This window comes from Anabrus simplex, chromosome 1 (assembly GCF_040414725.1).
Source record: "Anabrus simplex isolate iqAnaSimp1 chromosome 1, ASM4041472v1, whole genome shotgun sequence".
NCBI classification, from domain to species: Eukaryota; Metazoa; Arthropoda; class Insecta; order Orthoptera; family Tettigoniidae; genus Anabrus; species Anabrus simplex.
In genome coordinates, this window is record NC_090265.1 from 1074956562 (window position 1) to 1074971504 (window position 14943).

Genomic DNA, 14943 nt, shown 5'->3' on the forward strand with positions numbered 1-14943 from the left:
TGATAATGTTTCTCACGTTGCCAGTTACAGTGTCATCTGGAGAACGAAGTTTTGGCAAACTCAAAATCATCAAAAACTACATGAGAAATACAATTGGATAGGAGAGACTCTCTAATCTAAGTATAATATCAACTGAACACAAAGGAGCATCCCTTATCAACTTTGACGACATCATCAGTACATTTGCAGCTAAGAAGGCTCGAAGAATTCAATTTTGAGGTACAATACATAACACATTTTTGCGTAGTTACAATTGAGTTACACTATAAACAAATTATTTGTATTAGTCATGTATAAGTGTATTAATATGTATAAGTGTTTTTCATAAATAAAACTTCTTAACAGTATACATATGGTGTGTAATTTCAACTGCCGCGTCTAAAAAAATAACTTACGGAGGTATTATATTTTAGTGGTAGTGGGAGGGAGGGGGATCGGGAGTTGGGGGGCGGCAAACTGATCTTTGCCCCCCTTGACAAATCTCCTAGTTCCGGCCCTGAAGAAGACACACGAGTGAATTTCTGCCAGCAGTTAGAAACTTAGGCCCTGTAGATATGTGGGCTCCAATGCCTGAACAAAGAGCTAGAGGTCATGCACAACATTTTAAAAAATCTTGAGTACTTTGGCCATACTCCCACAGCTTATCGTACAAGGAAGGATATGTAGGGGAAGAAGGAGAATATCTTGGCTACGGAATCTATGAGAATGACACGGCTGCACTCTTTTCCGAGTTGCTGAGAACAAGAATCAGATCGTCCTGATGACAGCCAACAACCGATGAGGATATGGTAAAAGAAGAAGAAGGAGAAGAAGAACTCTTGGGGAGTTGCCCGAATAATTAATTCATGGTTTCAGAAGAAAAACAATTTTCATCAAGATACAAACTTACTCAACCATTTATTTGCCTAGTTAAAGAAGAAAATATAATATCTATTAAGACTGTAACTGTAGAATTTTTCCTTTGGTAAAAAATCACATTAAAACTTGATTAATAGTAGTTGAAGTTCTTCAGGTGCATCATCAGCACCACAGGAAAATTATGACATGAAAACATACTTAATATTTTTCAGTCTCCCTGAAGCCATGAAATAGCACTTGAGTTACCAGGAAATCGTAACTCAGTTGACAAGCAATAGGTGGCAGGAGTTTCAAGGATACTCGATGTTACCAGTACTACTTCAGCTTTGCGAAAACATTACTTTGGCTAAATTGTTATATAGAAAAAGTGTTCTTATAATCTGAAGTATGCAATACTTATTTTAGCAGATTTTTAAATCATATAAAATTAAAACATTTATATTATGATCATGATAAATGGAGAAAAATATTGTGGGCCACAGATTAGTACCTGCTGGGCCACATGTAGCCTGCAAGTTGAAGAGCACTGACTTAGAAGGACCTTACCTTATGGCCACACAGATCTCCAATGAAATTATTTTACATTCTTGGAGATATTGTTGTATGTAAACACTTATTATTTGAGCTTAAATAGAAGTATTTTTTAATAAAATGAATTATTATCAGGACTATCATGACCAGATAAGAGGATAATTGCCAAGAGAGAAAGTGAAAAATGGACCAGACTGAAAAACATCTTGGTAAAGGAAGCAATTGAAATCTGTGGGAAGACAAGACAGTGTGAAAGTGATGGAGAAGGGAACATCAGAGTGGAATGAAAGCATAAGAGAAGCCATGAGAGAAATGAATGCATCATAGAAAGAAGGAGATCTAGAGAAAACGAAATAAGAATTCATAAGAGATGAGGTTAAAGATCACAGACCTTGAAAAGTATTTTGAGATAAGAAGTTGAATGTTAAAAAGATAGTACAAGAAGAGAAGATAAAGTTGGGAGATGTTCACACAGAAACTGGATGAAGATAGTAACAGCAAAATACTGGGTGGTTCAACAGCCCCTTATTTTTTTTGGAGGTAAATAACCCAACTAACACGTATATCATAGTCATCCGAAAAAATATTAGTACCTGCTTCTTTATGGCCTTAGTACAACCAAACCATTTATATAATGCTCGTGAATATGGTAGAATTTATTTATTTTTTTTGCTAGGGGCTTTACGTCGCACCGACACAGATAGGTCTTATGGCGACGATAACGAAATCATTAACGGCAGTGTTGTTTCTATTACTTCAACTATAATGAATATGGAAAACAATCACAGCTGCGAATAACACTATCTTAAGTTCGGAAAGGAAATGTCTATAACGACTACAAAGTGCTAGTAATGCACCGAGGCTCGTGGTAGCTAAGGTGGCTAAAGCACGTGTCATTGCTGTTGCGTTAGCCAAGCTGTGTTGTAGTAGATTCGAAGCACAGGCTGGTACACTTTTTTTCGATTAAAACCGTTTACAGTGATTGTAATATGGCCGCATATCATCCTTTCCAAAGAGTGAATTTTTATTTGGTCCTGAAAAAGACCGCTTTTATCCAATGTTACATCACCAGGTTGGAATACGATGTGATGGTCTGTAGATAGGAAGTAGCGTACTATGCATACTCAGAGTAACAAGTGTTCGAAATGTTGACCACTTTACAGTGTTCATTTAACTTTTTACCATTATGGAGCACGTGGCATACATTTTAATTCGAGCATACTTTCTCCATAAATTAGCAACAATTCAACATACTCTTCATAGGAATACATTGTCAGGAAATGAATAAGTGCTGTGATGTGACCTCGTAGGTGTGCATTATTATTTGTGTGCGTTGAATTAGGTAGGATGTGGAAGCGAATCCCACGCCGGCCATCCTGAAAACGGTTTTCCTCGGTTTCCCATTTTCACCTCTAGGCGAATGCTGGGACAGTACCTAAATAAAAGACCAAGGCCAATTTCCTTCTCAATCCTTCCCCCACCCATCCTTAGGGGAAGGACGCCAAATCAGACTGCACCTCTTAAAACAGCCAAATCAGAGCGCACCTCTTAAAACAAATAGCAAAAAATTATTATTATTATTATTATTATTATTATTATTATTATTATTATTATTATTATTATTATTATTATTATTATTATTGTATCCCTGCTGAAATGGAGCATTTCTGTCTTTTAAAAACTTGCCTTATGCTGGATTCAAACCACTACGCTGCCGATACACATCGTCTGCTCCACACTTTGATCCACTCAGCCACATAGTCAACATACATGATACTTGCTAGAGGTTTAGTACTTAAGTACGGCCGTTCTACCTCAAAAGTTAACATATGTCTTAAAGTCTTCAATGGAGGTTTACAATATTCATTTAACTTCCATATGTTACCTATTAATTCCATTGTATTACAGGTACCTGTGTTATTTCAAGGCACAATAAGGGCCGGTATTATAATGAAGGTTTAAACAAGATTGAGTTAAACTGCAACTTGAATTTAAACCAATGTTGAGTCTTATAATGGCCGGCCTAAGTTAAACTGAGGTGAAGAAGGAAATATACGATCTTGGTAGCAGTGACTTGCGAGAAAAGAAGACTGTCGATAATGTTTTGCAGTGACTTGCAAGAAAAGATGACTATCGATAATGTTTTGTTTACTTCTTGTAGGTAAAATGGCGGATAAAAACAATAAACATTGTCCTAATTTTACTTTAAGGAAATATAATTGCTTGTGCAATTAGTACAGAAATATTTATATAGTCCGTGAAACAGTGGCCTTATGAATTCCTCCAAAATCTCCCATTGTAATAAACATACTACCAGAGCCATAAACCCGCAATGCTATTAGTAGTGGACTGAGGGGTTCTACAGCATGATTTCTGAAATAAAAGAAACTTACTTTATTTTCTAAAATTTACACTTTTGACATTCAAACAGTTCAGAAAGTCATTTTTACGTTCTTACCTTTTCGTTGCATGTTTTATTCTAGCACCAATTTGCTGAAATAGGGTTATGACAGTCTATTCTGTAAGCCTAAACCTATTTAAAAACTCTATTTCGTTCCATATATGAAAGTGACGTGCCCTTGCTCGAAAAACTCGTGATGCCTGTAGTCGTTCAATAATTTTTTTTTTTGCTAGGGGCTTTACGTCGCACTGACACAGATAGGTCTTATGGCGACAATGGGATAGGGAAGGCCTAGGAGTTGGAAGGAAGCAGCCATGGCCTTAATTAAGGTACAGCCCCAGCATTTGCCTGGTGTGAAAATGGGAAACCACAGAAAACCATCTTCAGGGCTGCCGATAGTGGGATTCGAACCTACTATCTCCCGGATGCAATCTCACAGCCGCGCGCCTCTACGCGCACGGCCAACTCGCCCGGTCGTTCAATAATTAGAACCACTTCTTCATCATCGCTTAGTATTTCTTCAAACATCCCAAAAATATCTTTGAGATCTATTTGTTCTGCCATGTTGTAAGGTTATGTATTTTTAAACTTCAGTTTAAACGGTAGATGAGTGGCAGTAAAATTACGCTCTAGGTAAACTTAATATTAAGTTTTATAATACGCGAATAAAAGATAAACCGAAGTTTAAACTGAACCAATAGTTTAAACCTCTATTATAATACTGGCCCTAAATCAAGCTTGCAGAATGGTCCTTAGTATTTGGCATGGAATTGTACATAGTAGTTTTTCCATTGCTAGTGATGGCACACAGGTAGCGGAGAGCCTCATCAACCTTGAGGAGAAATTTCAAGTTATTTGGTGCTCATAAAACTAAATTATAAGGATCTTTAGGTTCTATTTTTTTGTTTTAATTTGTGTGGCTATTTCTAGCCGAGTGCAGCTCTTGTAAGGCAGACCCTCCGATGAGGGTGGGCGGCATCTGCCATGTGTAGGTAACTGCGTGTTATTGTGGTGGAGAATAGTGTTATGTGTGATGTGCGAGTCACAGGGATGTTGGGGACAGCACAAACACCCAGCCCACGGGCCAATGGAATTAACCAATAAAGGTTAAAATCCCCGACCCGGCCGGGAATCGAACCTGGGACCCTCTGAACCAAAGGCCAGTATGCTGACCATTCAGCCAATGAGTCGGACAGGATCTTTAGGTTATACGCATTATTTGGGTTGCCTATCTCCAACAAATAAGGGGCTGGTGAACCAACCAGTATAGTTACCGTACAACACAATCAAAGACAAAACGAACCAGTGGATTTCATCAAGGCACCTGAAGACAAAAATTGGACTAAAGCCAGAAACGAAGTGACAAAACAGAGGTTCTGGAAAGCCATTTCAACAACTTACTGAATGAATCCGAAGAAAAGAGAAACATACAGCCAAATCTGCAAGTCCGCTAAGAGGAGCCCCCCTGTCAACCAGGTAGAAACAGAAGCAGCATTAAGAACTATGCCAAAAAGAAAATCATCTGGAGTAGATTAAGTGAATATAGACATGACCAAAGCTGCACGGGTATAGAATCTGCAATTGCTATAGAAAGTGCTTAATGCAGTATGGAAGGACAACAAAGTACCTGCAGACTGGAACAAGGGTGTTTATCATTCTTCTCTTCAAGACAGGAAATTGGTGAAAATGCACACACTACAGAGGGATAACTCTCCTGTCACATGGGCTGGAAATTCTCAAGAAGATCATAATAATAACAATATGGTATAATAATAATTATAACAACAACAAAAACAAGAATGTGGCTTGTTTTCTCATAAGACGGCTCTATGGACTAAATCATGGAGTTTGCACAAAAACTCGCTCCTATTCCATGCCAGACATATGTAAATGCTGATGCAGGCTCTACCCGACTTCTGGGAATTGTGTTTAGGAAGAACATAAACCTTCAGGACAATGGACAAAGATAATCCAAACAAGTGGCTGTAGGAGTAGAGGTGAAGGCACAAGATCCACAACTTGTAACAACAGTAGGGACACTCACGTCATCAAGCTGGCTTCTGCAAGGACCTTTTGTGCTGCTTCACTTGAATCCTTTAGCATCTTCACAGCCACCTTCTCCCCCTTCAGCACTCCCAGCATGACATCTCCGAACTCACCCTTCCCAATGGACTCCTTCAACTGAACATAACAACATAAAACGTGAAAGTATAGAATAACCATGGTTATAGTTCTAAAAAAACAAAAAAAAACACAAAGGGATATACAAACCTCCAAATCATTATTACGGATCACCCAACCAGCTTCTTCGAAAGCTCTCGAGTCCACAAAGAAATCTTGCTTTCCTTTCTTTGGTAAGCTTTTGGTTAGTTGTGTACATAAACCATCTGCATCTTGTTCATAGTGCTGAAAAATAAAATAAAATGATACACACTGAACAAACTGGCAGAGAAAAAGCTAATATCTTTATAACACCAATAAAATAAAAATAAGATAACCCTACAATTAGGGAGCAGATTTGTATGTAATTACTAGTGCTCGGATGTTTAGGAAAAGTCTTATTTTTTCTTTGTCTCTATTTACTTGTCTGATTGGATTTTGGTGCAATTCAGGTGATTACCTTCACAAATAAGTGATTTTTATTTGTCATACAAGTGAATATTTTAGCTATTTTTCGTCATAAGGTCACATTTTGAGCTATTTTCATAGAAACTTCATATTTCTGTCATATTTCAGCAGTTTGATGACAGCTGTAGCTGTGTAAAATCATCTTGAACTTACTGAATGCAAACTAGTGTTCACGAAACTGCTTCTCGGTATCACATTTGCAGTTAATACAAATGGAATACCCTTTGTATAAAATGAAGGTTACCACCGGGCGAGTTGGCCGTGCAGTTAGAGGCGCGCGGCTGTGAGCTTGCATCCGGGAGATAGTGGGTTCGAATCCCACTGTCGACAGCCCTGAAGATGGTTTTCCGTGGTTTCCCATTTTCACACCAGGCAAATGCTGGGGTTGCACCTTAATTAAGGCCACAGTCGCTTCCTTCCAACTCCTAGGCCTTTCCTATCCCATTGTCGCCATAAGACCTATCTGTTACAAGATATTACAATCATTCCGTATTGACGGTTTTCACTTTACAACGGCGAAAAATGAGAGTATCCTCCTATTCAATACATCATATATTCCGTCATTAGACGGAGCAAACAAATTCAGACATGTTTCGGCTCGCTTGAGCCATCTTCAGTAAAAAAAAATTAGGGGGTTGGAATAATTTACATAATATAAGTTGAAAAAATGCTAAAAAAATAATGAAAGAGCAAATGAAAAAACAAACAAAAGAGAGCCTAGACGGAAACAAAATTAGCACAAATATACAATATTTACATCAATATGCAGAGCAAAAAACAACTTATTGCGACAAAATTCAGTGAAACAGGTGTTAATTTGAAATAATAATTGATACTAAAAACTGCGTTAACCTAAGAAACAAGGGAATGAGAAAACAAATGATGCGGATGGAAATGAATAATAGTAGCACATGATGTGGTTGTGGACCTCATAGTTTACAAATTATTGGTTTATAAAAATGACAAAACAGTTTGAAATTGCTGTCAAAATCATCCTAGTGGAAACCCATCACATCAAATTGGTCAGGAGGAGAGCGGGAGCAAACATTTTTAAGAGAAACCAAGCCTGAATTAACCTGCAGGCGAAAAGCCTGTGGAAAAAAAAAAAAAAAAACACACCATGAAATTTAAGGCTTTAGAAATAGCAGCATTCTCAATATCTTCTCAATCTAGCGGTCCCTTTCTTCATTATTGTTTCATAATGTTGGCTGGTGTTTTGCCTTATTATAGAGGGGTCGGAAGGGCCGCATATAAAAATATGAGAAGCTGTGTTAGGTAGAAGACAGATGCATAGTAAATTGTAGTAATCTAGTGGAAACCGTCAATGAAGTTCTAATGGTGTGCAGTAGGTGGTTGTCCTCTCTAGTGGCCTGGCTTTCTCAAAGTAACGGTCTCGTTCGCGTGATCGAGTCCGACCCCTCTATAATAAGGCAAAACACCAGCCAACATTATGAAACAATAATGAAGAAAGGGACCACTAGATTGAGAAGATATTGAGAATGCTGCTATTTCTAAAGCCTTAAATTTCATGGTGTGTTTTTTTTTTTTTTTTTTTTCCACAGGCTTTTCGCCTGCAGGTTAATTCAGGCTTGGTTTCTCTCAAAAATGTTTGCTCCCGCTCTCCTCCTGACCAATTTGATGTGATGGGTTTCCACTAGGATGATTTTGACAGCAATTTCAAACTGTTTTGTCATTTTTATAAACCAATAATTTGTAAACTATGAGGTCCACAACCTCATCATGTGCTACTATTATTCATTTCCATCCGCATCATTTGTTTTCTCATTCCCTTGTTTCTTAGGTTAACGCAGTTTTTAGTATCAATTATTATTTCAAATTAACACCTGTTTCACTGAATTTTGTCGCAATAAGTTGTTTTTTGCTCTGCATATTGATGTAAATATTGTATATTTGTGCTAATTTTGTTTCCGTCTAGGCTCTCTTTTGTTTGTTTTTTCATTTGCTCTTTCATTATTTTTTTAGCATTTTTTCAACTTATATTATGTAAATTATTCCAACCCCCCTAATTTTTTTTCACTGAAGATGGCTCAAGCGAGCCGAAACATGTCTGAATTTGTTTGCTCCGTCTAATGACGGAATATATGATGTATTGAATAGGAGGATACTCTCATTTTTCGCCATTGTAAAGACCTATCTGTGTCGGTGCAACGTAAAGCTACTAGCAAAAAAACAAAATGAAGGCCATAGACCTCACTGCACACCTTTTACCCCACCCACTATACTCGGCAACCCGGTCTCACAGGTATAGACAGAAATAATCCTGAGAAACCTATCCCAACAGTGAGCTAATTATTTCTGGCAATCGCTCACTTGTCTTTGTTCAGATATTAGAACCTCACCCTCCTTTCACGTAAATATATGAAATGGATTGATTTCTAGTTTTTTTCATATTTCAAACCATCAATGCAGAGTGCAAACATGTTTTGACTTTTAAAAAGTTGTGTGATCTGATAATCTTGGCGAACTTATTACTTTACAGGGGCCTAACATCGTTTGATAAGTGAATCAAGGACAACAGATTGTGAATAACTGATAAACATGTATATTCAAAAAATTATTATGAAAGTAAGAATAAAGAATTTAGTTAACAAATATGTATCAAAGGAATTGCCATTTAGATTTATAATTTATATTAAAATGGCCATATTTAGATTAATCACTTTCAGGTCATATTTTGTAAATTTTAAGTCATATTTAGTCACTTTTCAGGTCATACTTCATCACTTTTGAGGTCATGTTTGCTTGCTTATTTGGGCTATTTTTTGGTCTTAAACATCCGAGCCCTAGTAATTAGATACTACTTTGTTTTAAACAAAGTTTATTATTCCTATTGTGCATTCCCAATGTTATTTCATATAAAAACACATATTTTCATAAAATATTTATGTAAATACATATTTTAAGAAAATTCATAATAAGCACATAAATATTTATATTTATTGTACAATAAAATGTAAAATGCTTCTGTATTATAAAATGATGCACTTATTCACATTTTACAATTACAGTATTTGTTTTTAAACAGTGTATCTAATGTCATATTTTTGAATGTTGTGGCTATGTATGGATATCCCTCCGAAAGTTGAAAGACCTGCTGATCACTGGCTATGCCATTACCTTTAGACAGTCATCTGACTTGCTGCCCAAGTTCTTTCCCTCCATGACTGAGTTAGCTAGTATTCTAGCTCGCTTGTACCAGTCAGCCTGCCTGGGTTTTGTTCACCGAATGCCAGCGAAAGGCAATCACGCGGAGATTAGGTGATGGGGTATACTGCAGATTAAACTGTGCACTGGAAAGATATTCCCCCAACATAAGGTAATGATGATGATGATGATGATGATGCTTGTTGTTTAAAGGGGCCTAACATCGTGGTCATCAGCCCCTAACATAAGGTAGTGGGATTGTGTCACTTGTAAGAGTAAGGCGAGTTGTTAGGGTCCATATATCATTCCCGTAGTTGTGTGCTTTTGTCTGAATTTCTAAGATAAGACATATTTCCTTCAGTGTCTGCTGCTATTCCTTTTTTTATTGAAACAGTGATTCACCATAAATGCATGTGTCTTAACCTGTTAAACAATGCCTAAAGTGAAGTCGAGTACAAGATCATGTCTTCAACAATACGTAAAAGAATTTAAAAATATTTTCACTACTGTTGGAAAAGTGTTATTTTGCCAACAATAAGGTAAAACAGTAAGTGCAGATTAATGTCCCCAAGTAATTCAGCATTTGTCTGGAAAAAAGCATACTGCAACTGCTTTGCGTGTGCGTTTGCGACAATTATTAACTGATGAATAGAAACGGGAATTTGCCTATTTTATTCCTGTGTTCAGAAATGTAGGCTTTTGAGATATAAATCCGTTTTAGGGTCTTTTTAGCTAATTTCTTTGGTTTTATTGTGCCTATAAATGCCGATTTCAGGGGTTTATGCCTATTTGGAGTATAAATGCCTATTTGATGACTTTTGACTGTATTTTTAAAAAGCCGATTTTCTTCCATTGCATTATATTGTAGCTAGTGTGCTCGACAGAATTATCTTCTCTTTTTTCAATATCTGTTTACCCTATGGACAAAAATAGGAATTCTCGTAAGTCACTAGAAATAATTCTAGGGAAATTTCCATCAGGAGAAACAAGGAACAATTTGACCTCGAAGCCTTCAACCCCTCCAACAACCTCCTAAGACATATGCGAGAACCAGTCAACGTCGAACTATGTTGCACAACCCATATGGCCTGTACCTCCCTTTCGATGTGAACTGCTGTACGCGTACGCTGTATGTTCAGAACGTGTTGTGATTTACTGTGAAGTGGAAGGGAAAAAAGTATGTTTGCGGCAATGCCCAAAGAAAAATCGTCGAAGTCCTACTGGCTGAAGCAGTGGATCACAGGGGATCCCAGTTCCACTACGGATGGAAGGGTAGTCTGTCATGCTTGCAGTAAGGAGGTAAGTTCGTTTGTTCCTTTTATCTTTGTGACTGAAAACTATGATCGCATTTTTTGTAGCATATATAGGCCTATTAATTTACGTATTGTGGCAAATTGATTTGTTGCAATGCTGAACTTTCAATTATTCTTTTTATAATGCTAAAATATAAATAATAATTAAATTAATCAACGAGGAGTTAAAACGCCAGTGGTCTCTTGTCACAGAATGGATGAAAATTAAATTGGTATTTTGAACTGTGATTCAATTCCTGTGAAAATAGAGATTTACAACTGAAATGCTTTTTTTTTTTTATTATTTTTTTTTTTGCTAGTGGCTTTACATCGCACCGACACAGATAGGTCTTATGGCGATGATGGGATAGGAAAGGCCTAGGAGTTGGAAGGAACCGGCCATGGCCTTAATTAAGGTACAGGAAAATTGGAAACCAGGCAAATACTGGGGCTGTACCTTAATTAAGGCCTTGGCTGCTTCCTAACCACTCCTAGCCCTTTCCTGTCCTATCGTCGCCATAAGACCTATCTGTGTTGGTGCGACGTAAGGCAACTTGCAAAAAAAAAAAATTGGTGAATTCTATTATACTTCTGCGAAGCCTTCGTGAAACACAGGTTGCAGATCCGATGTAGCCCGGCTAGGACGATGCCACAGCGTGTTTTACAAGGTTGCCAAGACTATCTTTACAAGACCAGCCAGCGAAAAGACCGTTGGTCTGAATTGGTGAGGCCGGTTGTGCATGGGAGGGGGGGGTGAGAAGGGGAAAGCAAAGAGAGTCTGAGGGGCGTAAGCTTCCAGGCTAATAAGCCTCTAGCATCCCCTCTAGAGTTTTACTAAACTGTGACAAAAATAAGGTTATGGGTGCATGTCATGACAATTTCAATTTACGCGTTTTTTTTATTTTCAACAGGGGGCAGCCTTGTGGGCACACATGATGCAGGATCTATTGCAGGCAACAGAAAGTCTTCATGACAGCTGACCTGGCTGACCAAAGATGGCGAATAGAAACAAATAAAATGTTCACAAATCTGAGATTTATAGTGCCTCCGTTTTCATTCTTCTTCTTCTTCTTCTTCTTCTTCTTCTTCTTCTTCTTCTTCTTCTTCTTCTTCTTCTTCTTCTTCTTCTTCGTCTTCTTCTTCTTCTTCTTCTTCTTCTCCTTCTTCGTCTTCTTCTTCTTCTTCTTCTTCTTCTTCTTCTTCTTCTTCTTCTTCTTCTTCTTCTTCTTCTTCTTCTTCTTCTTCTTCTTCTTCTTCTCTCCAGAACCTCTTCACCCTTTCACTTCTCAGATATGACCAATTTGGTTCTACAAATTGGTGGTTTCTCCTGGAATGTTTTGAGCTGGACACTCGGCTTCTAAATTCTTTTCTGTTGTTAATCATATCCATTGTAAGTACACTTTCTATTGCATCTCATTTTACCTTTTCTACCCACTTCGTCGAAGCTTTCAGTCCAGTGATGTACTTGAATTTTTTTTAATGCTATTTTTTCGGGGCGTCGACCTAAGAAGATCTCTTGCCCCTATGGATATTTTCTTAGCCGTTTCTCATCCATTCTTTCTAGATGCCTATATAATTTCAGCCTTCGCTTTCACATGGTGACTGATTTTTTCGGTGTATTTGTAGAGATCATCATTTTTTCTATTCTTCCACACCCCATCAGCATTTTTGTGGTCCTAAAATTTTCCTTAAGATTCTCCTCTCCTTTTTTTTTTTTTTTTTGAGATCTTGAAGCTCGCCCTTTTTATTCATTGTCAGGCTCTCTGAAGCGTAGAGACCCTCTGGCTTTACCACTTCTATATAAGTAAGAATACTGCTAGGGCCAGCTTGGTGGGTCCTTAGCAAGCATAAAGGACAGATCTCTCCTCTACGCTACTCCGGTATTGTTTCACGTATTTTTATTATATTTTTCAGACGTGAACTCGACACAATACTGCCAAATTATAACTGAAAATCCTTGAGGACATATTTCCATGTAAATTACTAATTCCCTTGTTCCTACTTTAAAGTTTTGTATTTCTAGAAACATAATCTCTAATAGTCTTTTTTATTTATTAAACAAATGCATGATATATACTAAGCATTACTGTCAATTAGCCCAACTGTAGACATTTAAGATATAGGGACAATGTAATTGATATCAATTTTATTATTTTTCAGATCAAATGTGAGAAAAATACCACATAGATCAAATACTGCGATGCATCTGATACGAGTACAGAAATCTGTATCAACGCAGCCTTTCTACCAGTCCACTTTGGGCAGCGACCAACAACCATTTTCTTCAGACCTATGCACTGCAATGTTGGTAGCTAATATGCCCCTGCATAAACCGGAGTAAACCGGAGCATCTTCAAATTTTAACAAGCTGCCGGGAGCAATCACCAAGTTGGAGAAGAGTGGCATGCCCCTGGTGGAGTCATTTTGTGGAAGAAGTCAGGGAAAGTTTTGTCCGAACCTCTGGGAAGGCAGCCGCTGTCAACGAAATAAAACCAAATGAAGTGACTTCACTGAAGTTTTGTCCAGTCACTTCATGTGATGTTGAGAGATCTTCTCTCAGTGCAAAAACATTATGCGTGAGACGAGAACAAGATTGTTACCGAAAAACATTGAAATGTTGCTTGTAAATCCCTTTTGTAGTAATTGAGTGCGTTATTAAATTTTAAGTAATTTTTTCATGCCTATTTTGTTGCCTATTTTACATGCTAGTGCTATTTAAGAGCCTATATGCCTGCCTATTTTAACTGTTTTTAGTGCCTATAATTCTCGTTTCTACTGATGAACCAGCTTCATCATATGTAGGCTCATCCAAATACTCCCAGTATTATTTAGGCATTTGTTTGGTTTGCACTGGCATTACTCTTGGCAAAATAAATCATCTGGGACTGAGAAATTTCCTAACAAAATACATTAATATTGAGCCCCGAGACAAATCCACATTAAGGAAAAAATATCTCCCAAAATGTTACAAAGAAACTTTACAAAGAAATCACGCAGGATGTGAAAACTGTGGGTGAGCATTGACAAAACAACTGATTCAAGTGGCAGAAAAGTAGGAAATGTTGCAACTGGTGAGTTGAAGAATGACACACCTGCTTGCGAACATCCTTATTTGCTAGCATGTAAAGAAATGTGTCATGTCACTGTAATTAGTTTGTTTAATGAAGCCATGCACTTACTTTGGCTAGAATGTGTAAAATACGACAATGTATTGCTTCTACTTGCTGATAGAGCAGCTTACATGATAAAAGCAGCCAAAGACCCTTCTGTAAGCTTCCCAAAAATGATACACGTAACTTACGTACACAGGTTACACAGGTTATGTAAAACTGCACGGGCTCAGCATCCTAAAGTGGGTAAATTAGTGTCTAATGGCAAAAAAGTATTTGTAAAAGCACCCTCAGGAATTGATCTGTTTAAAGAGAAAAACCCAGATCTCGCGCTTCTTCCTCTGCTTATTGTCATGGGGTGGGATACCTAGCTAGCACTGTGGTATACTACGCAGACAGTTTTGAAACAGTCACATCCATTGTCAATACACTTTATAAAAAAGATACTTAATCAACTGAGATTCTTCAAGAGTTACTGAAAGACAACTCTTTGAAAAATGATTTTGCATTTATATCTGCCAATCTACGTTTCTTGTGTAAGGCCATAGACAAACTTGCAAAATCCACTAACCTGTTGACTGAAATAGTGAAGGTGGTATATGGTGTTGAAAATAAACTAGACTCACTCTAGGCCCCGTAGATGCAGGGACTGTTAAAGGTCAAATATAAACATTTGTCATGGAAAACAGAGGGTTTTAAAAAATGTGTGAAGTTGCCCAAGTGTTGGAAGGTGCTCATGTTGGTGAAATTGTTGGCATTAATGCTGGTGACATTAGTCTCTTTAACTATGCTCGTCTGAGATCCTGTGAAACAGTGCAATCGCTTTTGCAGTATAAGGTGTTCTTTAGAGATAATCGCATGCATTTGTGATGGAGATGGCCTTTGTTGTTCACTGCAATACTGAGACTAATATACCAGCATGTGATTGGCAACTGGCACAAATTTTTCAAAAACGATA

At 37.5% G+C, this 14943-nt stretch overlaps 1 protein-coding gene across 5 annotated transcripts in view; it reads right to left on the bottom strand.

The window, feature by feature from the left end:
* Positions 1-14943, bottom strand: part of Csk (C-terminal Src kinase) — a 664783-nt gene that overhangs the window by 41085 nt on the left and 608755 nt on the right. For all 5 annotated transcript variants that reach the window (XM_067137182.2, XM_068225400.1, XM_067137181.2 and 2 more), the window contains 2 exons: positions 6062-6196; positions 5835-5971 (listed from right to left, as the gene is read on the bottom strand). In XM_067137182.2, coding sequence (XP_066993283.1) covers positions 5835-5971; positions 6062-6196 — 272 coding nt within the window. The remainder of the gene's footprint in view (positions 1-5834; positions 5972-6061; positions 6197-14943) is intronic.